The sequence below is a fragment of the Pelmatolapia mariae genome, linkage group LG5, assembly GCF_036321145.2.
Source record: "Pelmatolapia mariae isolate MD_Pm_ZW linkage group LG5, Pm_UMD_F_2, whole genome shotgun sequence".
Taxonomy (NCBI): Eukaryota; Metazoa; Chordata; class Actinopteri; order Cichliformes; family Cichlidae; genus Pelmatolapia; species Pelmatolapia mariae.
Window position 1 is genome coordinate 9271354 of NC_086231.1, and position 27442 is coordinate 9298795.

Below are 27442 nucleotides of genomic sequence, written 5' to 3' on the forward strand. Positions count from 1 at the left end.
ATGCATGTGACTTGTTGTCATTGTCAGGTTTGTAATCAACCAGCAGTTTTAGAGATAAAAGCTTCAGATATTTGGTTTTTAGTTTTGGGGGTCAAATTTTAGTGACTTACCTGTCTCATCTGTCTCTTACTCCAAGCAGGGATCATCACTCTTCAGGTCACCTCATCTTTGCCTACTCAGTGACTTTGTCACAATACTAAGCAGCTTTTTATTTTTTCAAAAAGGCATGTAGCTGCAGATCTAGGAACTTTTTGAACAAGCAATGCTGTGCCAAAAGCACATGACATAGATCTCCCTACCAAGGGCACATCTCTGAATTTACTTTTTCAGAGATTTCAGAGATGCTTGGTGTGATTTTAATTCAATTTTATTTTATTTATTTAAATCACAACAAAACCCTTCAATAATAATAACCACTTTATTTATAAAGCGCTTTCAAACAAAGTGCTGTACAGCTATTTGAAACTAAAAAGATAAATAGATAAAAGCGATACATAGCAATACAAGTAAAAAACACAATACAAGTTAAACAGTAAGAATTTTTAAAAAAAGAAGGTAAAGAGTTAAGACATGTAGGATAGGGTAAACAAATGTGTCTTCAACTTAGTTTTAAAAACCTCCACAGAGCATGCCTGCCTAATATCTTGAAGGAGGAGGTTCCACAAAAATGGGGCATGAAAAGAAAAAGCACACTCTCCAATTGTCTTTTTTTCTGGCTTTGGAATCTTTAGAAGGCCAGAGTCCTGAGATCGTAGAGCACGAGATGGAACATAAAGGTGTAAAAGGTCGGAGAGGTATGAAGGTGCCAATCCATTTAAAGCCTTGTAGGTGAGCAGCAGGACCTTAAAATCTGCTCAAACCTGACAAGGTAGCCAATGAAGAGATCTCAGTACAGGGGTAATGTGCTCAAATTTCCCAGTTCTTGTTAAAATGCGAGCAGCTGTATTTTGCACCATCTGTATGCATAACAAAACCCTTCAATGCACTTCATATTGTATGGTAAAAACCCTACAATAATACAGAGAAAACCCCAACAATCAAACAAGACGATCCACTGTAAGCAAGCACTCGGCAACAGTGGGAAGGAAAAACTCCCTTTTAAGAGGAAGAAACCTCCAGCAGAACCAGGCTCAGGGAGGGGCGGCCATCTGCTGGTGGGGAGGGAGGCAGAGCAAAAGACATACTGTGGAAGAGAGACAGAACCTAATGATTAAAAGTAAAGTGGTGTATAAACACAAACCTGAATAAGGAAGAAACAGTCAGTGTATCATGGTAAGCCTCCAGGAACCTAGGCCTATTGCAGCATAAGAAAGTGAAGGTTCTGGGTCATCTGATTCAGCCCTAACTATAAGCTTTATTTATATAGTTTGACCAGACAAGCAGCTCCCTTACTATTGTTTACAATACCTCCAGCACCATCCAAAGCACATGCAGCAGATGGTGTTGAAGCATTTTCTTGACCTCAGGTTACAAAATTGAAATGAATAAATAGGTCTAACTAACAAAAGGTGAGCTTTAATGACTCCACAGGGCTGATAAAAACAAAACTAGAACCCAGAAAAGCTTTTGAAATATGTGAGTACAAGAAGGTCAAACTGAAGGTAAACAGACAAATTTACAGGGGAACAGATTAAACTACATACGCACACAGGGCTGACTGGATGCAGGTGAAAACAATCACAGTGAAATTAATGAGGGCAGGGCAGGCTACAGCAAATGAGGGAAAACCAAAAAAAAGAAAGCAGAAACACCAGAGATCCACAACTAAAATAAAACAGGAGCTAACAAAAAACAAGACAACAAGGAAAAATAATCAAGTAAAAACTGAAGGGTGCTTCAGAGACCATGATGCCATTTTTTTTGTACTTTTTAAATTTTATGTAGCCCCAAAAATCTGGTATCATTTTGACTTTAGAAATCACAGCACTACTTTTGCCTTTTTCTTGTGTGTCTAGTGATTTTGTCAGATTACAGTTGTACAATTGTTGCCTTTAATTAAACCAGGAGACACATGTCCTGAATCTTTTATTACTTGCTGTTGATTCCCACTGAAGCTCCAGAGCCTGAGAAAATGTCACTCGGCACAGCCCGAATTTGAATAGAGGAGACTCTCCCCTCTGCTTTAAGCCATGATCCAAATACATTCCTGCTGTGTATAACTTGGTATACTACTGTTTTGCTGGGCAATTAACTGCAGTATATCCACTTAACCTTTTTCATTATAGTATCTTTTTTGGAGGGGGGGACTTCCTGCAGTTAGTTTAGCAGTCTCCAACCCTTGTGTTCAAAAGAAAAATATGGCAAGATGCTGCAAAGTTCTGTTTGGATTTGCCACTTTCATTCATCTGCACCCTCAAAGCATGAGCGAGCCCTTATTATATTGGCGCAACTGATTCACAATAGCAGGTTTATGGTATATATTGGTGTGGCATCCAGGATGATGGCTTAGGGAGATTCTTGGCAGGTACAACTGTGGCTCAAGTAATTGGGCTACAGGGGACATTTTTGAGGGACCAAAGCCAGCGCCGCAGGCAGACAAGTTGGTAATGAGAAGCAGCAGAGGTTGGCATTCACACACACAATGCAGTGTCAACTGCTTTTGGTAACACAAACTGTGGTATCACGGCAGACTGTAGAAGCAAGCGTCTGTGTTTTGTTTTTTCTCTCTCCCCAAACTGTGATTTTGCTCCTGCACTGTGCAGTGAAGCTGTCGCAGTCCAATTAGGGAGAAAATATGAGTGGAAAAACAAAAGGAAATGGCAACATAAAGTTACTTAATAGGCTATTTGGCCACCACGATCTACAGACCCTTTTCACTACTAATTGGCACAGACTCTACAAGTGCCAAAAAAATACTCTGGAGATGCTGCAGTATATTTCAGTGACATTCCACTGTAGTTGTATTGGAATGCCTAAATGCAGTTTATTTTAATGCAACACATGTATACTGTTGCTGAACAGATCAACGGCACACTTAGGGTATATTTGTATTTAATTCAGAATACTTATGTTACTTTCTTGCTGATACTGTGTGTTGCTGTTGCTGAATTCAGAAGTGGTAGAAGTGCTCTTGCTTGGCATTGTGAGAGCATATTCACTTACTAAACTTTTTTCTGTGTTGTAGTTCTGTGTAGTATCGTTTCTGTGTTTCCCTCATCTCCCTTTTCTGCTGCAGGGCTACTCGATTTGCTCTGGTTTCCTCTTACACTGAAATCGGGCTTATTTAAAATTTCAGATTGAATGATTTTCTGAATATAAATGACTGTTTTATGCAAGCCCCCTACAGACTGGTAATCTGCAGGGTTGTTTCCTCATCTCCCTCTTATCCTCAACCCTCTGCCCTTCCCATGACCCTAGAAAGGATTAACTAGGAAGTATCTGCTCCAGAAGCATGACTGACATTCATTTAGCTGAGAGAAATTTCCATGAAATGCAGGATTGATGACTGGTGGCTGTGTGTCTGCTTTGTTTTGCCTCTCATGCTACCAATTACTGCTGTCCTACCTTCAACTCTTGTGGTTATTTCAGTGGAGTTTACAAGTTTGGTGACACACCACCTAATTAGCCTTGAGTGCAATTGTAGCACATTCCCACTTACTTATTCATGGAATACGGTTTACATAATCCCCATGCTAATGTAATCATTTGGTGTCCATTTTTTTGCCTTGCAGATAATCATCCTCGAAGAAAAAAAATTCCCATCAGTACTGAAATGGACTGTGGCTTCCCCACAGGGGCAAAATCTGCACTCAGAATTGCCTTGTGTCATTTGCATTCGTGTTGCCCTCTGTGGCACTGAGTGAACTTAACCCACACCAGGGGGCTACAAATCCCATTGCTTCCATCATAATTCACATCTCTAATTTGCTCTACTGATTTCTGCATTTCAGCTGTAGCCAGTATATGTGCCAAGAAGCTTCCAATAAGAACTTGTTAGCAGAGGCTGCAGTTACTCACGGAGGATTAAATGAATTACGCCCTCAGTGCTCTACAGGCCTTCATCAATTATCCATCTTTCACAAGATGGTACCAAGGTCTCTTTGGATTTTCATTCCAAGAAGAGATATCTGCTCTTATCAAATATGTACTGCAGTCCTATACAGATAAAAAGAAAAAAAATGCACAAAACGGCATCTTCTGTATCTTTGAAATCAAGAACAGAGAGTAGAGAGTTGTTTTTATTTTGACTGGTCAATTCAGCTCAGAACCTGTTAGCCGAGAAAATATCTTAATCTCAGTTTCTGTCTCAACTGAAACATATTCTACATTACTGCTTTATCTACACTTGTGTTGACTTGTATGCGTATATGTTTTTCTTTGCAGGCACAACGCGACTTCCTCGAGAGGGGGAGGTGCCAGGCGTGGACTACAACTTCATCAGTGTTGGAGACTTTAGGATCCTGGAGGAGAGTGGACTTCTGCTAGAGAGTGGAACCTATGATGGTAGGCATCACGGTGGCATTAAGAATATGAGAAACCTTTCTGTGTGCATGTCTTCGGCTGTGTGCATTTAGTCAGAGTATATGATTCACACTGACAGCTCTCTATAATAGAGTGAGTGTAAGCTTGCTATTCACAGTCATTATGACTTATAGCCTGCCTTAGTGAAATGTGACGAGCGGGACAAAATGTATTGATCAGTGAAACAAGATTAAAGACTTGTTAGAAGAGACAGTCAGAGTAGCAGCAGTATTTGCAGCTCTGGAGATAAACGGCACTATTCAGCTTCTCCTCTCTATGTGTAGAAAGGGCAATGAGGTATGAAGTTTGCAGACCTTAAATTTAAATAGACATAGAAATATTGTATAAATAAGAACAATTTTTTTGTAGCAAGAATTAAATAAACTTTACATTTTCCAGGCACTTTAGGACCTGAAATAGCCAGCAGTCAGTGACAGGTGTGATAGGCAGGAAGGGTTTTTTCTTCTTAGTAGCAAAGCATTCAAAGTGTTTGAGCTAAAGGGTGAATTATAGGCCTTATGTTATGTATGTTGCAGTGATCAGAGGATAGTTTACTCTGGTTAGACAAATAAAATGTGTCAGTAAAATAAAACCTATATTTTCATTTTAACAAAATAACATAATATTGTATCAAAACCGTCAATACACATTTCTGAGTTTTCCCGATTGTAATTTCCTTTCTAAGTACTATAATTGACAGTATGTAGAGGAAAACATTTTTTTTCCAGTCTTCATTTTATTTTCATTACAAAATTAATTATTAAACAAAACTGCTGGAGGTTACTGGATGTTCTTACTCCTAAACAACTAAAACATAAAGTGCTCTGCAACTAGAAAGAGATACAGATATTTAAATAAAAAGAGTTGCCCGAGTTTTGCCAGATAACAGGTCATCCATCCTTTTCTCTTTTCAACTTGTCTCCATAATTAAATCTTTTGATCTTTTCACTGCTCATACTGAAGCTTGTGGCTGGTGCTGAGCTCTGGTTAGCTTTATCTTTATCCACTTTTCCTTTGTTAGATTCTTTAATTCTTCATGAAGCAGAGCAGGTCATAATCAGACATATGGGAGGCAAATCTACAGATCACAGTTCTGTTTTTGCTTTTTTTTTCTGTATTAGACAACTTTTTATTCTTCTAAATTTTGCATCGGACAGTCGGTGATTTGCGGAGCTGGAAAGTTATTCCTCGTACTTGAATTAGCCATAACTTGCATGCATGCTCATGAGCAGTGATGGGAATAACGGCGTTACAAGTAACGGCGTTACTAACGGCGTTACTAACGGCGTTACTTTTTTCAGTAACGAGTAATCTAACTAATTACTATTCCTATCGTTACAACGCCGTTACAGTTACTAACAAGAAAACGCGGTCCGTTACTATTTTTCAACAAAGACGGTTGAAGCTGTGTTCAGCTTACCGCATCTTATATCACTTGCACGGAAGTAGCTGTAAGTAATCTGGGTGCTACAGCTTTAAGCAGCTGCGCGCGCTCCCGCGGACGGTAATCACGATCACTGTCTAGCACAACACCTGGAGCTAAGGGGGCAAAACAATCGCATGAGTGCTGCTGTTTGACTGAGGAAGAATAAAGGAGTCGTGGTAAGCCAATCACATGACCACTTAAAGACAAAGCAACAAGGTGATATATACCAGTTTTTAAATTATGTTGATAGGCCACGTAAAACCAGAGTCATGATAAACAATATATACGCGGCGTTTTTTCCTCAATAGTTTTGTCACGTTTACTGTCTAAGGACAGCGCTAGCAAGCACTCTCTGCTTAGGAGCAAAAAAAAAAAACAGGGGAAGTTTTAGGAGTGACGGCGAGAGAGAGAGAGAGAGCAGAAAAAGAGAGAGAGCGAGTTTTGAGATGTGATAGATTTGTGACGTTTAGCGTGTTTGGAGTGTGTAGTTAATGTGTTGTCTTGTGTAGTTAGTGTGTAGTGTTGTGGATAGTTTTGTGTTGTGTGTCAGAACAATGAGGCGACTGCTGTCTCCAGGTAAAAAAAGGAGTGATACACCTGCTGCTGTCAGACCTGCTGTGATGTTCTCCTTTATAGTGGACAGAAATATTTGGAGTGGTACCAATAATTTGTGTGGCATCTTATTGAATGCAGAACAGCTGATTGTTGTGTAAATAGTTTGAAATGGTTATTTAAAAAATCAAGGTAAAAGGTAAATAGATGCAAATAACTTTGTTGTTTGCAAAACTTGTGCATAGGATTTTAAAATTGACAATTTATATTTGCATTTAAAGTTATGAAATATAATTCATTAAACATGTTTGTGGTTGTTATAGTAAAAAATATAACTTTTTCTACTCTGATTTTATGTTTTTTGTCTGATTTTAGATCAATTGTGTTAATACAGTATGTCAAAATGAAAACATAACTGTAAATTCAGACACGTGAGGTTGTGCTGAAAACAATGATACCAAACAAGGCAAAGTAAATAGTTTTTAAAGGTAAAATGTGGAGGGAAAATCAAAAGTAGTTAAAAATGGCCAATAATACCCTGGACCCCAGAGGGTTAAACGTTTTTTTAAAGTAACGCAATAGTAACTTTTCAAGTAGTAATTACTTTTAGAATATTGTAACTCAGTTACTAACTCAGTTACTTTTTTGAAGAAGTAACTAGTAACTATAATTAATTACTTTTTCAAAGTAACTTGCCCAACACTGCTCATGAGCATAGTTTGCACTTTAATCTGTGCCCTGCAAGTCCGTACTTCATGTCCGACACTTTTTGCTTTCCCTGTTTATGTGTCTGTGCCAGTACCTATTTTACTTTTTCAGTATACAGTGCATATTCACACAATAGTATGTGAACAAGTAGCAGCTGTGGCACCTGTTGGTGACTTTTTGTAAGCCAGTCAACATTCTGAACCCACCTGCTGACTTCGCAGTCACAAATAAGGAGGATCCACTTGTGTCCTTACTTACAACTCATGCTTTATTCATGGGATAAATCAGCCTCTTTCTCTCCTCTCACATACACAGCCAGTAAGGTCTGGCTTGTCACAAACATTCAAAACTTAAAAAGTAACTTTTAGAGCTAAAGAGCTGTTTTTTTTTTTCGAATGTTCATGTGACAGCGCCTTAAGGAAGTAAACATGTCAGTTCCAAATGATATTTTACTGCCGGTAGACAAGCACATTCATGTTTTTTCCAGTACAGAGTTTGCACAACGAGGGATATTTCAGCTTGGCGAACATCTGAATGGCCACGTTTTTAAGATTTTTAGCATCTCACACAACAATAAAACATAAGCAGCTGCCCTGCATTCAGAGGTCTCGTAAAGTCAGACGGTTGCAACGTATTCGTGTCATGAAGGGATTGCAATGGAGGATTTCTCTCACATATCACAATGATTATGGCAATAACATGATAATCTCCCCATTCTCTTTAAGCTCATTTTTTCTTAGTGCAAATCCAGACTGCTGTGAAATGCGAGAGGATTTTTCTAAATGTTTGAGGAGCAACCTCTGGTCGCATAAAATGGACAATCCCTTCACCGCTCTCATTCCCTTTCAGCTGCTTCTTGTGCTTCCTATGAGATGTAGAATTAAAAGATAAAGTCAAATCCTCATCCAGAGGGAGAGAACCGTAAGGCTCAGAGCAGCTTCCTCTGGATGTGCACAGGTGCTTTTCTGTTTTTTACCATATTGTGGAACTTTGTCTGTATGCATTTATTGATGGTGAGGTGCGTAGTCTGTCTGGACCTGCTGAGGCAGCTTCTTGCAGCAGTCTGTGAGCCCTGTGATAAGGTGTCATTCCTTCAAAAGGGTTTCATCCCCATAGCACGGCTGCAGCAATGGCATTAGACACACATGGACACACATACATTGTTAGCGCACAATTCCACATCCTTGAACACAGAACAAATCCTGTCCTTCCTTGTGTCAGAATAGATCATCTAAGAATTTGAAGATCAGGTTTCCAGGGCTACCAAGGCACCCACAACCTGTCCTTCATCTATGAGCTGAAGTCAAGTGGGATTTATACCTTTTTATAAAGAGTTTGACTGTTTGCAGAAAGAGAGAAATGGGGAGCAAATTGAGGAATAGAATATAATAGAAAAAGAGATGTAGTTGACAGGCATACTGAGCTCCTTGGCTCCCAATGGAAACCCCCTTTGCCGAGGAAGCAGGACAGCCTCGGCTATGTGCAGATGTGAGGATTAGCTTCTCAAAAGTTGGAAGGTTTCAGTATACTACTCCTAAGAGGGAACACTCTGAACACTCTGATAGTGGATGCCCCCTCCTCTGCGCGTCTGCTTAAACTCAGTCAGCACAAGCGATGCACGGCTACTGTGGCAGGGAGTGTTGATCTCTAAGCAGCACAGTTTACTCAAAGGTGGAAGTAATCGGATCAAGGAATGTGATTTACTGCATTTAGTTGTGTTTGAAGCCCAGCCTATTTTTTTCTTTGGAAAGGGGAAAATAAGTTCCTGTGTCCTGTCACAGACCAGATGGGTTCCATAGTTCTGTGAGGACCTCGTGAATTACCTTAAGTCTGTAGTCGTGCATAATAATTGAGCTGTGCACAAGTTGCTAGGCTAATGGGATTCTTAGTTAATTGTAATGAACTCCCTGATGTAATGGCCATTATCTTAATGGCTCAAGAAAAACATTTGTCCTCCACTAAGCAAATGGCTTATGGGAGGCAATGTACATATATTTTTAGCCTAAACAGCCTCTCCTTAACTTATTTGTCACAAAGCTGTCAGGGATTGTTCTTCTCTCAAGAAAGACTGAATAAAAATGAGGACACAACACACTTGTAATATCCCTCTAGGATAAGATTGTTTCTGTGCATCCAGGCTGCTCTAAAATTGGTCGGATACAAGCTGGACAATCTATGTTGGTTTTGGTCCCAGGTAATCTGGCAAGCACACATATAAGCCATCTGTGCCAAGCACTCACAGTTAGTTTTTTTTGGGGGGGTTGGTCCCTCCTTGATTTCTGTGCCTCTGAGATCCAGGTTGGGTCACACTTTCAGAGTTGAGCAGAGGAGGCAGTTAAAAACTAAATAGGTCTTTACAAGACTTTTTTTTCCTGATAGATGAACTTTAATATGCTACGAGCAGAATTCTTTCATCTTTTGTCAGCCACTTCTATACAGTTGTTTTAGGGTATATTTTGTGGTAATAAGTCAGATTTTTGCAAGAAGTGAAAACAAACATTAAATTGGATTTTGAAGCTGACTGTTTGTGGATTTGGTCTGATGGATTTGTTACTGTGTATGTGTCTGTCCGTGCATTTGGTAGGATGGAAGAGTGCTCATAACCTTGTGTAGCTTATATTGCCCTTCACAACAGGAAGCTTTTTTTTATTACCAGTAGCTGATTCCACCACCATGAAATTGCTTGCACACACTTGGAAGGAGTAGGTTCACTCATCCTTGCTCATCAACCTCGTGACACAAGGATCACAAGTAACATCGGACAAGCTTCCTTTTTTTATCAGCTTATAAGGCTTCCCTCCATTTATAATGGCAAATGGTGCCACAAATCTCCGCTGATACACTGCTTTCACACACCTCTATATTTGCGCCACACATTTATCAGGGGCCAAGAGACATGTTAGTAAGTAATTAATCACAGAGGTAGCGTCTGGCTGATAAATGTCAGCGTGTGGCAGGAGACAGGCGGGGATTAGCCAGCAGACCCAATCTTTCCCCGCTATCGCTGTGCCACCCCTGTTAATGAAGCCATCTTTGACAAATGCGGATGGCTGTCGCTTAGTAAACAGTAAAGTTACATGTGAGGAGGGGAAGGGTAGGCTTTTATCTAGCCTTCGTCTTCTTTTCAACCTTCCTGCTGCTTTGAGAAAGATGACCATAGCTGCATTAACCCAGTTTGCCGTGTAATGTTGCTGGCATGCCCGAGGAGATGAGGCCTGGCTCAAGATGGGCTCACTTATGAGGAAGGCTGATGTGGTGTTACTGTATCGCTCTGTAAAGCTGCTGGAGTGGCTGTGATATTTTCCTCACAGCCCTCTGTTCTTTCTGGCATGCACGATGCTGTCAGCTTTCCCTCTTTGTAGCGAGCTATAAAAAGATCTGGAGTTGATAAATGCTGCTCTTACAGTACACTGTTTGTGATGCCTGCATGTTCACGCTTAAGTACATCAAAGGTTCATAATACAATGGTCCCATAAGCAACTGGCTCCAAATGAAAATAAGATCAAGTTTATGGAGGCTAATTAAATAGCCAAAGATCTGCATTTCCCAGCGGTATTTCTCTGTATTCTTTAATTAATCTAATTATATACGATGATTTCGCTGAGTAGGCTCAATCTGACGATCACTTATTGTAAGTAGCAAGTAAATATATGCCCTTACTAATGGATTACAAAAAAATTAATTTGATAATTTTTCCGTAAACACATCTGACAGAGCAGCATTTAACAAACAAATAATCATAATAAATGGCAGGGATTTAAATTAGTATGCACATTATTTGTAATCCTAATGGAGGTTGAATAATTACTTATTCAATGCCTAAATTGAGTTCCACATACTGCTCACTAGCCATACATAGATAGATCACCCCATGAGCTAAATGAGAAAATAATTTAACAAAGTTTTACTCTCTCCTGCGTCTCTTTACAGAGCGCTGTTATCCCACTGAATATTTATAATCCGTAACACAAGGTCTTTCTTCATTATGGAAAAAAAGCAAGCTGAGAGATAGATAATTGCTGTATTCAATGATCAGTGTAATTAGTTGCTGGCAAATTCCAAGTGAAGTGATTTTAATGTAACATGAGTGATGACAGCCCTGTGGTGCAGTTATCAAGGGGAAACAAAGCGGGGGGTTAAGAGATGGAAAAAATATGCAGAGGAATCAGACCTCTGAAATTTGTAAATGGTTGACCTTGAGTGCTGGTGTGTGACATTTAGAGAAATCATTTTTGATTTAAATCACAGAAATTGTGGTGATAGTGGCATAGTGGAGGGCCTGTCTGTGTCTTCTGGCACACCCAAGTACAGTTTTCTTTCCTTTTGGTCTTTTTGGAATATACTCAAGCTTTCCTATTTCTGGTTACATTATTTTAAATGACTTTTTTTTCATTTTCCTTTCCTCTGTAAGGTAACTACTATGGAACCCCAAAGCCTCCGGCAGAGCCCAACCTGGTGCAGCCTGACTTGGTGGATCAGGTGTTGTTTGATGAGGACTTTGGTGGCGAGGTCCCCAGGAAACGTACAACCTCAGTCAGTAAGATGGACAGGAAGGACAGCGCTGTACCTGAGGAGGAGGATGATGACGAGCGGCCACCACTGGTCAATGGCTTGCCTGGTAAGTCAATGTCAAAGCACAAAATGTTAGGCTTCAGAAAAAGTGTATGAAAATAATGTTGCACTACGCTCTCCTGTGCAGATTGGTCATCTTCGTAATTCATTTTGTCATTTTGCATCTCATTTGTCAGTCAAGATTGAAATATTTTGTACTCCTAGATCAAATGGTATTGCATATTATTTTTCTTAATGAGAAGCTCAGGGGAAGAAATTTCTACTTCTGATTTCTTGCTGTTTAATAATAGTCCTTTTCCAGTTCCGTGTTTAGTTCAGTTCAGTAATACTTGACCCTAAAAGACCCTAGAAAACCCTAAAGCATCAAGAATTGCTGTTAAGTGCTGTTTAGAACGGGACCTGAGGACAGTGAGACCTGATCCAAATGCATTTGACAAAAACAGGCCCAGAAAGAGAGCATTCAACAGGTATTGGATTTTTCATTTCATTGTTAAATATAATCCAGATTTGTGACATAATGACACTTAGATTGAACTCAGTCTGTGCCCTGTCTGACTTGGTTCCTGAGGATAGATTTGGGTTTCTAGTTTTGAAGGGACCCAGCCGACATGTAAAGAACTTTAGGTAACAGTAATATCACTTTCTAGAAATAAAAGAAATAATGTTATCTTGGACTCTATTTTAAACATTTAAAATGTGATGTGACAGCGCTGTTACCATTAGCGTTGAATAAACTCCCAGGTCACCTTGAGAGACTCTGATCTAGGAGAGTAGGATACTGTGCATGTGATCTATCAGAACAACTCCTGGGCTCTCTAAGGAGAGAATCTGTCCTTAATGCTTACAAGGAGAGCAGACCTGTAGCAGAAATAGGTTACATGCTACATACCATATCCATTTTTTTAGTAGGAGAGAATTAGGGTTAACATTGAGGCCAGTCCAAGCTGAAAATATTTTTTACACAATGAAACATTGTTTTGACAGTCTCAGCTCAAACACTGCTTGCTCAGCTGTACAAGGGATTCACAGAAATCCAGTCTGTTTACACAACTGTTCTGTCATATTGAAATCAAACACAAAACGATGCCCAGACATTCAGGAGTTCTTTTTATGGAAAGTAACCAGTCACAAATGACTGCTCTGCTACAGCCCACAGCTGTGGCAAAGAAGTCTCAGACCAACCGTAGATGGAGAGAGTTATGGTCGAATGAAAAAAGAGGTTAATGGAAAAATGTGAGCTCTAAGTCTCTGAACTCTTCACTGCAGCTTCCTCCATCGTTGCTTAGGCTGTCCTTATCAACCACAGTCCTTCTATAACCCATCTGACTCGTATCGTCGAGTGGGCCCTCACCCTGCTGTGAACCTTACCGATGAGCTCTCCTTCAGGCTCTGCCCTCAGGCTGGTTCTCCAAGTGTCTACATAGCTCGAGCACATAGTGTCTTCAAACATGCCATCCGCACTTTGTCTTCCTTTAAAAATCAAGCTCAAGTGTGCGCATTTGATCAGAGAGGCAAAAGAGGAAAGTGTTTTAGAAGCTGTAAATAACCAAAATTCTAATGCTGCTGAAGCGCTCTGTGGTTGTTTCTTTTAGCAGTTTATAGGCAATATAAAATTCAGGTGGAATGATCTTTAGGAAATGCATCCCCCCAGAAATGCTTTTATTGTGATTTGCGTAACATCTTTTGGCATTATCCTCTATTGTGAGGAGGGTTAGTGCCACATAAAAAGAAAAGGATGAAAACCACTTATGTTTCAATGCTTTATAACCATCTTCTGAGGAAGGCATGGAGTGCTAAGTGAATTAACAGAGCCTTTGTTGTATGTTTCGTGTTCATTGGCAAGCAGTTTCTCATTAAAGGGGAGTGTCTACAATTGTAATAGAATATATTTTACATGCAGCTATAAAGTATTATCAAAGAGAAGAAGCCTCAGGGTTCAACTGGCCCTTTCGATGTGAATCCCTGCCTCTATCATTGCAACCCACAGGAAATATACACATACACAGGCACACACTTTAGCGCAGTTTGCTCAGGCAAATCTAAAACTGCCCTTTGGCGAAGACATGCAAATCCTGTGAGTGACATGGAATTGCCAATTCCCTGCAGCAAGCAGGAACACAGGACATAGGTGTTCCTGCAGGCGAACTTTCTACTCTCTCTGCCTTGCTTTCACTGTCTTATTCCCTTTTTAATATGTCCGTCCTCCAACACTCTCCAGAGCACAAAGAGGGGGCAGACTGGAGGAAAACAGTGCCCAGCTACACTCAGTCCAGCAGCACCATGGACTTCCGCACATGGAGCTCTCTTCCTCGTGACGACAGCTTGGAGCCCCTGCCTTTCAACTGGGAGATGGCTTATACTGAGACCGGCATGGTCTACTTCATAGAGTAAGTGAGACGTGAGCTGTGGCTCAAAGTGATAATGTCTGATACAGGGCTGATCAGAAATTGCACTTTAGTTATTTTAGTTAATTTTACAGAGTTTATAAAACATAATTACACATGCTCTCAGTCCTGGATTATCAGGCAGTGCATCCTCAAATGTAAGTTATTAATCATTAACCCACAAGTTGCCATATATGCTATGTCATTCTATGCTTCTCAAACAGTGTTTATTTAATGCTTTTTCAAAACAAAATATAATTAAAATAACAACAGTTAACTGATTCAGCCCACAAGAATTATTGTGTGTTGCCTGTGGCCAAACCTATTAAAACCACATCAATAAGTCACAAATATTGACCTTGGTGAAAAGTTCAAATATGTCAGGGCCACTTACACCAGCCTGCTGCCATCAATACTCATTAGCACAACAAATGTGTGTTGGAACTAATACACAGAAGAAAGTAGTCCCAACAAATGCTAATATGTGATTAGTTATTTTAGGAAATTGCTTTGCTTGTTTTGTGAGGTGCTGTTGAATAAGAGAAATCATAACGCGCACAGTAAGAAGATGCTGCTGCAGGTTAATCTGCTGATAGCTGGTGCAGTGCAGTCTGTAAACTGGATGATGAGGGTTGAAATGTGGGCCGACTGACAACCGGAGTGTTGTTGCTTATGTAAATTATCGCATCTTACAGCTACAGTGAGGTATGCTGCTAAATGTTATGGTAACATGAAAGTGTTGTGTGTGTATCAATTGTCATACGTTTTTTTATATTTGCTTGTTTCTCATTTATCCATAATGAAGGACACATCAGAGAATCAGAGAGACTTTATTAATCCCAGAGGGAAATTGACTTGTCATAGCAGCAACTACACAACAAACATCAAGCACTCGTATAAAATGAGTGTAGAAACAGAGATATTGGTAGATAAATATTAAGATAAATAGATAAGTATAGAGATATAGGTATAAATATACATATAAATAGAAAAGTACAAGTATGTCTGCAAAAAGTTCAAAAAATATTTCTGTCAGTTTCAGCAGCGATATTAGGTTTGATCCTCTGTGTCTGATGATGAGTTGTGTAGATGATCATTTCCTGTCACAGGAAGATTAAACCATAACAGCCTGACAACAGCATAAAAACAACTAAAAAGAAGAAAATGTACATAACTGTCCTTTGTTTGGATAGATAGATAGAACTGTATTAATCTCTCTGGGAAATTCCTCTGGGAAATTCAGTAAACTTAACAGTAAAATTCAGTTTAATAGTAAACTTGCAATATTTCTAGGCCTCACAGTGTATCCGATGTTTAAAAAGACAACTTAGTAAAGCTAAAAAACAGACCTTCTCTTAGGGTCTGTAGGTGTGTGGGTTTACGTACAGTAAACGCAAGTGTGTGTGTTCACGAGTTTGTGTTTTATTCGCATTTTGCTCTAAGCTACTTGTCTCTGAAGATATCAGAAGACCATTGTGATTTTCCTGCTGATTACACACTCCAGTTGTTTAACACATTTGAGGATAAATGAGTTTGTCATGTTTCACATCACATGTTTTTTTTTCTCCCCTCTGAAAAGGCCACCTAACCATAAACACTGTAATCTGACAGCTGAATATAAAGCAATGGATCAGATGTTTGCTGATAAATTGAGTAATCTTGTGCACAAGAGCATGTTACACGGGAGAATACGGCTGCCGTTTTTCCTGCTGTGATACATCTTTTTTGTTGGCTGCTTGTGCTTCAGCAGTGGTTTCCTTGTTTTCAGAGGTCTTTACTGATGATATTTCCTGGCTTTTATTTTTTTGCACTCTACAGTCACAATACCAAGACAACCACGTGGCTGGACCCCCGCTTGGCGAAGAAGGCAAAGCCCCCTGAGAAGTGCGAGGATGGCGGTATGTAGACTCCTTTGCTCAGCTGGTTTTCTGAAGCGTACAGTCATTCCATTAAATACTGCACATGCTTTTACACAGGGGCATACTTACATTGTATATGGCCTACATTACATGAGCCATCACTTCTCACCCTTTCTCACAATGAATCAAGCAACCAACCAGGATGAAATATGAATGTTTGACTTCTCTTTGAAATGGCACATCACCTAAGAGTAACCTTAAGCATCGCAGTGTTAAAAGCTAATTTTTCAAAAATCTAGAGCTGGAGTCTACTTTGAGGATTTTCAGACGTGCCTTTTTATCCTTAGGATATAATGTGGGCTTAAGTGCAAGCATAGACAGACAGCAGCCACGGCTGAAAAAGTGGGACCCTTCCAGCTTGTTTTTAATGGATTTTTACAGGCAAACGGAAAGCTAGTGAGTGTGTTTCTTCTGAAAAGCAACTCCAGTGCACTTCCTTGCATTAAGAGCTCATCTGTCTTTTCTTTTCTTATGCCTGATAATGTTCATCAAGACATAACATGCCCCAGCCATTCCAGCCAGATTGTTGAAAACCACGGGAATATGTCTTCTAGATTATTATGGCAGTATTTTCATACATACTTTCCAATGCTAAATATTCCAGTCAGGGGGGAAAGATACACTGGTAACTACCGCTGTTCCATAATGCCAGATAGATTACAATTCCCAGACCTCTGCGAAATATTGCGCATACTGGTCCCCTTTCCTTCTATCAGTCTGTTATCTTGTGAGCACCCAATTTGCATCTCCACTGCACAATAGCACACTCTTTTCCTTTTGCAGAGTTACCTTATGGCTGGGAGGAAATTGACGATCCACAGTATGGGACATACTATGTTGAGTAAGTAATATTGATGTATCTCATTTCCCATCACTCCAGCTGCCATCATCACCACCAGTGCCAATTGCTTTGTCATACTTGTTCGTCTCAGATGCACATAACACACAAGCGCATTTTACCTGCGGGGTCAGTGCACAAGTGCATATTGCACAGCTCTGTGTACTTGAGCGGTGGGAAAATGTAAAGTAATATTGTCTAAAAAGAAACAAATGGTTGTAGCACATCTTGGGTGAGAATATTCTGAATTGTGCAACATACAGAGAGAAAGCCTTTACCTGGAGAACACTTGAAGATTTTGATCAGGATTTTCACATTGTTTATCGGTGGGTGGCAAAATGAAACTCTGCAGGTAACATTGCAGTGACCTGTATATGAACACAAAACAGATTTTTCTCTCATCGCATTCTGTCAGTGTTTGTGTGTGCTTATAGAGTCTGTGTATTTGTCATTGCATATTGTTTGTATATTTGTCTGTGTGCTAAATGTGTATTTGTCATCAACACCCCAGCAGGAAATCTGTGAAACACAGCCATTGTAACAGCAGTAGAGAGAAATGGGGAGATTTTGAACTAGAATGCATGGAAGAAGCGGAATGGGGGTTGGAAGACGAGGTAGCAATCTGTTGTGTTGAAAAGAAAATGGGAATTCTCGCATTGTTTTATTGCTCAGAAAGCATATAAACGCTCCTAGGTAGAAGTGACATGAGAGAGAAACCTGCACTGTTTGGACAGGGAGAGTCAATGGCATATAGATGGAGCTTGTACCTGCTAGTGTTTAGCTTGAAATGAGCTCACTATGAACCAATGGCTCTTGTTTGTATGCCAGGGGGACAACAGGCTGTTTACCTTGTTGTAGGGGAACAGGATGTTTCTGGCAGTCAGGGGTTCATTTCCTATAATATTAAATGGCTAAAAGCCATGGTACTTTCCCCCACATAAAGAGAACGCAAGTCAGAATTTACTGTATGTGTGCTGTGCTTGTGAATTTCTTTACTGGCACCACTATAGCATCCCTCTATCAGAAAATTATACTTCCTCTAAAAGGATGGTGCATACATAATTAACTGCAGAAAAATGATGCAGTAAGCTCAATAAGTGAGAGATTAGCATGTCTATGGGTGTGCATGTTTGGATTCCAAGTCTCTTCTCACAAACCTGAACCTCTTTATGTTACAGCCACATCAATCAGAAAACCCAGTTTGAGAACCCTGTCCTGGAGGCAAAGAAGAAGCTGAGCCAGGAGACTGCAGCAATCCAGCAAGCCGCAGCAGCACCTTCTCAAGGTAACAATGCAGAATGCGCCCCCCTCTTTAACTTCCACTGGGTTTATAAACATTTTCCACGGTGTCATAACGGCAGAAGCCTGTGATAAAGAGCACAAAGGATCAAGTTTGCACACATGAAAATTTGCAAATGTTGGATTGCTAATGTAACATATGGGAGCTTTATAAACATTATGGGATAGTTCAGCCTCTTGCATGAGTTTTGGCACCACACTTGGGTGTATATGACATGTAGTTACATGTGTACCTGTAATTATGTCAGAGAGCTTTCTAATTTGTACTGTCATTGCACCTCGTTAAAATCAAGAAACTGCAGTTACACTGAAATCATCTAAAATGACAGACTCTGTTGTTTCTGTATCACATATTCTTTCCTGGTTATTTAACCATGTACTACTATTATTTCATGATGCTGCGAGATTATTCAAGAGCACCAGAAGTAATTTTGTCTTTATTGTAGCTTATTCTATTTCTGCACTCACTGTAAATCATTTTGGACACGAGCATCAGCTAATTAGCTAAAATATAATTGTAATTTAATTACTTTGGCTTATCCTCTGTGTAGAGGCCTGACCTTTTTACCTCTGTCAGTGCGCTTTGATAAACGTGCTTTGTGGGAATAGAAAGCAGTAGAACGTCATCATTTTATGCAAGGTCAGCTGAATGTGTCCAAAAAAAAAAAAAAAAGAATGAGCCCTTTCTTTCACAGTTTCCTCATGTAACAGACTTTTTTGTCAGCTCTCCAGTTATGGTCTGTTCTTTAAGTTGACAAGCCATTTTTCAACTGCAATAAACATCATGAATTAAGTATGTTTTCATTACAATATATGTATAATAGATTACAGTACTGCAGTAGTGGAAATAGACAAGCGCATAGCGCTGGCAGAGATTCAGGGAGTGAAAGAGGGAGTGTAGGGGAGGAGGCCGGCTTTTAACGGTGCATGTGGCAACAGCTGGTGTAACAGCACGTCAGAGAGGCCAAGTATAATCAGACGTCTCTCTGCTCAGGTGTGTAGGGACCGAGGAATACACCATCCAGCTCCTGATTACTGATTACACAACTTAGTGAGCTGTCAGACAGTTGCTATGATGAAACCTAAGCATCATCAGTTGTCGGTTACACCTCAGGCTACAATGCAGACGCTCTGTTTTCCAAGAAGTTCAATTCCCAGGGAGTTCTATGTGAAGGAAATTAATTCTGTGAATACAGAAATAATGCATATTAATAGTTTATATACAAATGGGGTTTTTTTTTTAAACACCACAGGCAAAAATTTGTTTTTATGCAAAGGTCAATTTTGAGATTTCACTTAGTTTTGCTCCATAACATGTCTTCTTTCAAAATATGCCTTAATTGAGATCTTGTTTGCTTATGTAAATGTAAAATTACAGAGTACTTGTAACACATAATAATATAATTAATGTAAGTAATGTAATGTTTTCACAGTACATCATTTTTCTTAGTTGCATTGCTAGTTTAAGCAGTTAGTTTATTTGTATGTTGAACTGTGTTGTTTAATTCTTTCTTACAACATCATCATCATCATCATCATCATCATCATCATCATCATTTATTTATATAGCACTTTAAAAACACACCTGGTAGACCAAAGTGCTGTACAATACAAATATAAATATAGTAATAAAATAACAGTACATCATGTGTTACTGCAGCTAACCACTAAAAACACACATGCTATATGTGTTCATGTCTGCTTTGTTCTGATCCATTATCTATATTCTTTGATTAAACTAGTAATTTGGTCATTTCCCTGATAGTCAACTGGTGGCTTTATAGGCTCATTCCTTTATAAAGACTACTCATGACTTGTACACTCTTGCACTCTTGCAAACAGCCATTGCCGTTGGTCTACTGTTGCTTCGCGGATGTAGTAAAGAAGCTATTTCCTCAACTATGCTGAATAATGTCACTGGAGATTTACAGTGAGACTGAGTCACACATAAGAACTCAAAAACCATGGCCGTTTGATGCAGTGGATATGATGGTTTTGTCTGCCTCTGGTGTTTAAAGTCTGCCCACAAACATTGGCACAGAGACCTCCCTTGGACTCTCCCACACAAGTACAGGCTTGTACACATCAAACTCACTTCCTCCCTTGGTTACTCTCTCTTTCACCCTCCTTTACCTCGGTCTATTTCTTCACACACAAATGTGCAGGCAAATGGGTATATCAGCACTCACGGGGGGGGGGGGGGCGAAAAAACATCCCATGTAGAGTTTATCAAGCAATTTGAATGTGATTATGCAAATGGGCTTTGCTTGATCCATGCAACAGTGTGGACATCTGGAGTCCGCACCGACTGTGATAAGTTACACTCACTCACAGCCGTTCATGTCTGCAGCGAATGTTTATGGCTGCTGAACTGTTTCAAAGTATGAAAGCGCCTTCATTTGTATTCCTCACACACATCCTTGAAAGTTAGCCTTTATAAAACTGAAGGAAATGAGTGGGGAAAGTGCATATGTTACTTTTCAGCCAATTTACAAAGTTCTTGCAATTTTTTAAACTGGATATAGGAATGGGCACATAGCTATCAGATGTGACTGTTCAGTCATCGGGTGTCTAGAAGCTGCATAAAGATATTAAGAGAAGCAAGTGAAGAACGCAGCATGCAGCTGTAAACCTTCATATGCATATCTGTTAATTTCAGGTGAAGTATTCACATATACACACCCCAAAGAGCTTTGCAATGTTTTTTAGTTTCTAATGGTAGCACATTATTTCAAAACGAGCATGTAACTCTATACAAATAATGTATTTGTTAACTTGTCAAACTGCAGCTTTTTCAGCTTTTTATAAAAGAAACCATTTAATCTTGAACAGTTTACAAAATGTACATCCTCACCAAGTGCGATTAGGCTTTGAGATTTAGTGCCACCAACAAAGTGCAGGTTGTGATCTATTTGTTAGATTTGTTGGCAATACGAAAAATCAGAATAACACCAAATCCTTTGCTTGTTGCTGAATACATTTACAAATTCTTAATGAAATAGTACTCCGACAACCACGTCTTTAACAAATATGGTGTCAGTGTAATACTGTTTGAGGCAGCATTTACTTCATACATTTCCTGTTGTTGTTGTCATTCTCTTTGTGGTAGACGTTGTGATAATAAGATATCTATCACTGAGAGTTTTAGTGTCGTATAAAAGTCATAATTTTCTCTTAGCTTACTGCATATGTGTCTCTTGGGGATGGTTATTTTGCCACAGTTCATTTATCTTCAAATATAAAGATCCCAGATAATGACAGTACCATCACACTCTCTCAGTATATAGCAGAATCACAGGAATATGCCCCATTTGTCACCAGCTGGTTTCCCTTTTACTGTTTTTGAGTCAGAGCTATAATGCGGTCCAGGCCAGAAACCATCAGGCAGCAAGCGAAAAATGGTGTGTCCATGATCTAAAGTGCTGATACCACAGTAATGCCAGATAGAGAAGCTGCCCAGTTAAATGCAATGTGACCCTGACAGTCGGTTATCTATTGTATTGCGTATGCCACAGCCAAGCTGCTCGTCCATATTGATGTTGCCACTGACCTTAAGTTGTTCCTTTTTCCAGTTATAAAAAGTCTACAGTGATAAACCTTTTTTTTCTGAGTCACTGATTGCAGTAGGGAAGGGATAACAGAGGACACTGTGGTAAATTGGATACTGTCAGAGGTACTATATCAGTGTTCAGCTCTATAGTTTTCAAATGAAGGTAAATGAGTGTATCAGCTTCTATAGCTGTAATTTTAACTAATTTTATCTGTCTGACTGTGCAGGTAGGCAGGGAGGTGTAAAAAAGGTCTCTGTGAAAGGTTTATCTAGTTAAGGCTTACAGATTATGGCTGTTAATTAGAAAAGACTAATTACGGTGTTGATCCTCAGCACATAATGTGTATAATTGAGGTTCAGTGCGGACACGGATGGATTTTGCTATCTTTCAAGAAGGCTATGAATTTATTAATCATTGTTGCTGCCTTTCATGTTGTGTATTGTTTTGTTATTTCACTCGTGTTTGATAAAACTTCCTATTCGCTCATAATTTTATTAATGTGCATTCTCGCACATGCTGACACGTACATGTTCTGCACAGGTAAAGGTGGTGCATCTGGCTTCACAGCAGACCCCAGCCAGCTGAAAGGGGAGATTTACCACACAGCGCTGAAGAAGAGCTCCCAAGGATTTGGATTTACCATCATAGGAGGTGACCGCACGGATGAGTTTCTGCAGGTGAAAAATGTGCTCAGCGACGGTCCTGCTGCCCAAGACAAAAAGATGGCATCTGGTGAGCAAAACCTTTGAAAATGTGCTCACAATTTACTACAGAAAAGGACCAGTAAGAGCTGATACACTTATTCAAATAAACATTAAAATCCCATTTAGCTGGAAGGGAGATCCATGTGTTCGCTAATGTCTGCAAAATTGCTGAAAATTCTTTTGTAGCTAACGTGTACCTACTGTGTTACCATGATGCACCTTCAGGTATCAATTTTACATCTGTGGTCTTCACTTAACCTAACGCTGCCCCATGAGTTACAGTAAATAAAGCAATAACAACTTTAGCATTGTCAGGGGCATTGTTTTATAGCAGGCTGATTATGGTGGGCGTGAAACCATCTAAAAGCTTTATTGTTCAGGTTCTGATCTTGCCTTTGGGCTGTCTACATAAACCAACAGCCATGAGGCTGTGTGTGATGGTTACAGTAGTATGATGTGACAGAAATCTACGCCTGTCTCAGCTCCTGTTGTTGAATACTGTTCAGGTCTGTTCAACAGTGTAGTGAGTAAAGAGGGGACCAGAATGAAGTAGGAATGAATGAGATAAAAGGAAACTCAAACGGTACCAGGAGCTGCCAAAATGAAAATATGAGAGAGCAGTGAAGGGGAAAAGGACATTTCAGAGAAAAGCACTATCTGGCAAAAGGAGAAAGGACTCCTCCAAGAAAAGTAGAGAGGTGATGTCTAGATTAAATACCACGGGATTAATTCTTTCTTGTTACATTCTTTCCTTTCTCCTTGTCTTAGGTGATGTGATTGTTGAGATTAATGGGGTATGTGTGCTGGGGAAGACCCATCCAGAGGTAGTGCAGATGTTTCAGTCCATTCCCATTAACCAGTATGTGGACATGGTTCTTTGCCGTGGATACCCACTTCCTCCTGACGTTGATCTAGACAGCGACGATCCTCTTCCCCCTCCTCCTCCGCCGCCGGCCACCCAGCCCCAGCAGGCTCTGCATGGTGGAGAGGTGGTGACAGCTGTGCCCCTTATCAATGGACAGCCACTGCTTGTCAAAGGTGACGTCCTCCATGGCTCCTCACAGGAGCTCCACTATGTTACTACTGATGCCAGTGGCCGTCCTGTTGTGGCTGCCCTGCCAAACGGGAGGCAGGGTGGAGAAGCAGCCGCAGCGATGCTCCAACCAGAGTTGGTAAGCGTGCCACTGGTCAAGGGGCCTGGTGGATTTGGTTTTGCCATTGCTGACTGCCCTCTGGGACAGAAGGTGAAGATGATCTTGGATGCCCAGTGGTGCCGTGGCCTGCAGAAAGGAGATGTGATTAAAGAGATCAACAGGCAAAATGTGCAGTCGCTTAGCCATGCACAAGTGGTGGACATCCTTAAAGACTTACCAGTGGGCAGCGAGGTCAATGTACTGGTGTTGCGAGGAGGTGAGAGACTGAAATAACAACACATGTTTGCACTTGTCTGTCTGACTCACCCTCATGTCTGTCTTTCTATCTGCCTAACTTTTTTTTGTGCATCTATAGATTTATGTGGCTCACTAGCAATAGATCCATATTGTCTGTTCTTTCTCAGCAAGCAATCTTTGTTTTTCCTCCTCAGTGTATCCCTCTATTATTCTTATGCTTTTATGCCCTTGTGTGTGTGACATAATATGCTATTACTGTCAATGCAACTCCAACAGTGCCCATGGGAGGTGAGGTCAGCGTGTTGATACTGACAGGAGGTGAGGTGGTGTTGTGGCTGGTTGGGGGGCACTGACTGACTACACACTGTTGTTCTGTAGAAGTCTGGGTGATGCCACTTTGACTGCGATCTGTGTAAGGTCACCACAGCAGAGAATGCTGCCTTTTTAGCTGAATAGATCTAACAGTGCCACTGTACTCTAACTCTTGCAAATGATGATCAGACTCAATCCATCAGAGTCGTATTTTCTGGCATGCAGACTCTACATGTTTAACATTTCTTGAGCGTTCCTTCTATTTTCTTTCATTTAATCTACATCTTTTTATGACAACTCCCATTGAGGTGTAATGCTTTCTGTTACAAGTGAGTGAGCGGGAATTACGTAAGTGTGGGGATGTGCTTTATTCCAAGTAGCAAAGAGAGGAGAGTAGACACCCTACAAATGTCTCCTAAATCCATCTCCTGCCACCCCAGGGATTTACTGTGCTAGTCGATGAACCCTGGGTTGACTTTGATCATCAGCAGAGCAAAGGAGATCTCTGCATGCCTCTTAGGGATCCATAGCTAAATGGCTATAGAGGGAACGTCCTCAGGGGCTTCCTCCCCATAGCCACACCTCGAGCCTCTGCCTCATATCCCAGAACACCCACGCTACGTATGCTCACTCTTTTGCCGCCATCACCACTTCCTGCTCCACTGACGCACTGCACGACCCCACAGTTAAAGCAGAGCTGGGCTCAGCTTCGTCCAGCCTGTCCAGTTAAAGCGCTAATGCTAGTTTTAACCCTCATTAGACAATTGCCTGTGGCTTGGAAGAGGATCCCTGTGCTCCTGTTTGTGGGATTGGTGGGCATCAGTGCTTAGAGAAAGAATAGAAGAAAAAGAGTTGTGTGGGAAGATGTGTGTCATGTGTATGTATGGTACAGTTGTCTTATTTCATGCCTTTGATGACTCTGATGTTATATTGGGAATTTTGCAATGAAGCAGAAAAACACCGCTGTGTCTCCCCTTTTACATCAGGCTCCATTAAGCCCTCATCAGCCGTGTTAGCCCAGCTCCACAGGACTCCGGGCTCTAGAGCAGTGTTTGTTAATTCACTTAAAGCAGGGCGTTGAGATGGAGGGGGGGCTCAGATGGAATATGTGGGTGTGCTGTACAGTGAACAGAGAGCACGAAGGGAATCTTCAGTCAGTGAATTATATGCATGAATCTCTAATGCCCTCACCCACTCTCTTACAGTTGATTTGTCACCTCTTCAGCACGTGTAGTATCTTGATATTTCTTATGTACCTTTAAAAGCACATGAATGTATATTCCCTAATGGATGATTCTTTAGTGAGCACACCTCTCGAGTTTAGAGCAGCACTGGTTTATTTTTATGCTCACTCTCTCTGTCGGAGAGTCACTGCCACCTGGTGGACAGTGACTCAGTGACTCTTGTTCCAAATCTTGTTTTCATTTCCTAATATGTTTCTGTTGTCTGTCTGTGTCTCTCCATAGGTCAAACGTCGCCTGTGAAGAGTCTGAAGCCTGTGAGTAAAATCTTATCTTTGTCTATTTCTTCATTATCGTTTCCCCACGGGGATATATCCCTCAATTTGATTTCAAAGCGTTTTGTCCTTCAGCCTAACCAGCTTCTGTTGCATTGAATTAAATGATAGCAATAAATTTGAATATTGATTATGTTTCTGGGCGCCTTCTTTTGTTTGCTCTGAAAAACGATCTTAATTACTTCCTTTCTGTATTCGTAGTCTTACGGCTATTGTCAGGGGACTGCAATGGTAATGAAGCATGGATGAGCCTCTGTAGATATCGTGGTATTATTAATGCAACAGTTTTAGATACGAAACTTGCCCTTTCTGCCTGAAGAGGCCTGTCATAGCCTTTGGGGAAATCTTTACTTTTTAAAACGTATTGTATCCAAATACCTTTGCTTAGAATTTAAAACAATAGGAAGTAAGTAAAATGAAAGTGCTTGATGTTTTCATAAAAAGTGACCTTTATTGCTTTTGTAATCCATCACCATTAGATGCTCATCCACTAGCTTTTGATAATGAGCCAAATTCTACATAAATGGTTTCATTTTTTGAAAACATTAAGCAACATGTGTCTGTCAGAGACAGGAAATGACGGCCAGTACAGAAACTCTGGACATTGTCACAGACTCGGCACCTCAGGCCTTGCCTTACCACTCCAACACAAGCACGCTGCGCTCTGCCGATTCTCCCAAACGAGATGCTACAGAGATATACTTGAAGTCCAAAGCTCTTTTGGAGAGCAGACGTAAGTTTAGACCAGCATCACTTGTTCATATAATTTTGTAAACCTTTTGTCATTCTGGCCAGCTTTAAACACTAGGAAAATTATGCCCACAGAGCCTCACGCCAAAGATATAGATGTTTTTCTGAAGCGGGACATTGAAACAGGCTTTGGCTTCCGTGTTCTGGGAGGAGAAGGGCCACAACAGCCAGTAAGTGTATATATGAGTGTCTTGAAAGTATATTTTAATTTCTGGTTAAAATTATGCAATTTTATGTATTTATTAGACACTGACCCAGTGGTCAGGGTCTGTTATTAACCCCATATCAGAATGTATTTCCCCAGGTGTACATTGGTGCCATTGTGCCTAATGGAGCTGCAGAGAAGGACGGTCGTCTCAGAGCAGGAGACGAACTTATTGGCATCGATGGCGTGATGGTCAAGGGTCGTTCGCACAAGCAGGTTTTGGATCTGATGACCAACGCTGCCCGAAATGGTCAAGTTATGCTGACTGTTCGTCGGAAGGTGATCTACAGAGGTGAGTAACAAGCCAAGCAAAACCTGGCATGTTTGTCAACTTTTTGTAATTAAAAGTACATTCAGGAGCTTTATTGCACTAGATTTTATAATTTATCAGATTGGATTACAGTAAAACTTTAATGTGCCCAAGTTTGCTTTATAGGTAGTAGTCCAACATATACACACATACGATACAGTGTAAAAACCTAATACTGGGTCCAAATGTACCAATGTCACCATAAAAAGTGAGGGAGACATTTCAAATTTGGCTTATTATTAATATCTTACCCAAGCCATGCAGACTAGGAGCAGGCAGGAATCAAACCACCAACCGATTAGTAGATGACGAACTCTGCTTCTGAAGTACAGCCACTCCAGACTAAGACTGCTGAACCAGCAAATCATCAAAAATAAACAATAACAACATGTTAGTAATGAATGCGTGCATTTAAACTGAGTTGCATGAGGTGTAGCTGGTCAAAGAAAAGAGCACTAGAAAACATAGAATGTGTCTCGGCACTTGCCATGCATTTTCATTTTATTCCAAGTAACATTTTGGATATTTGGGATTAGTTGAGTTA

At 40.4% G+C, this 27442-nt stretch overlaps 1 protein-coding gene and 3 long non-coding RNA genes across 7 annotated transcripts in view; 1 reads left to right on the forward strand and 3 right to left on the reverse strand.

The window, feature by feature from the left end:
* The window catches only part of LOC134627469 (membrane-associated guanylate kinase, WW and PDZ domain-containing protein 3), a 126479-nt gene that overhangs the window by 90070 nt on the left and 8967 nt on the right, over positions 1-27442 (forward strand). For 3 of the 4 annotated variants that reach the window (XM_063473573.1, XM_063473571.1, XM_063473574.1), the window contains exons 3-15: positions 4324-4443; positions 11559-11765; positions 13938-14106; positions 15922-16001; positions 16806-16863; positions 18039-18145; positions 22251-22442; positions 23183-23824; positions 24082-24123; positions 25584-25615; positions 26201-26366; positions 26459-26553; positions 26673-26880. In XM_063473573.1, coding sequence (XP_063329643.1) covers positions 4324-4443; positions 11559-11765; positions 13938-14106; positions 15922-16001; positions 16806-16863; positions 18039-18145; positions 22251-22442; positions 23183-23824; positions 24082-24123; positions 25584-25615; positions 26201-26366; positions 26459-26553; positions 26673-26880 — 2118 coding nt within the window. The remainder of the gene's footprint in view (positions 1-4323; positions 4444-11558; positions 11766-13937; positions 14107-15921; positions 16002-16805; positions 16864-18038; positions 18146-22250; positions 22443-23182; positions 23825-24081; positions 24124-25583; positions 25616-26200; positions 26367-26458; positions 26554-26672; positions 26881-27442) is intronic. The other variant, XM_063473572.1, reaches the window with a different exon arrangement.
* Positions 542-18121, reverse strand: LOC134627472 (uncharacterized). Its single transcript, XR_010093906.1, has 4 exons — positions 18018-18121; positions 17139-17228; positions 11600-11762; positions 542-1183 (listed from the first exon to the last, which is right to left on the reverse strand). It is a non-coding gene; the product is annotated as an uncharacterized LOC134627472 (long non-coding RNA).
* On the reverse strand, positions 18125-23417 carry LOC134627473 (uncharacterized). Its single transcript, XR_010093907.1, has 3 exons — positions 23309-23417; positions 22310-22412; positions 18125-18225 (listed from the first exon to the last, which is right to left on the reverse strand). It is a non-coding gene; the product is annotated as an uncharacterized LOC134627473 (long non-coding RNA).
* On the reverse strand, positions 23612-27250 carry LOC134627474 (uncharacterized). The gene is made up of 2 exons (XR_010093908.1): positions 27150-27250; positions 23612-23694 (listed from the first exon to the last, which is right to left on the reverse strand). It is a non-coding gene; the product is annotated as an uncharacterized LOC134627474 (long non-coding RNA).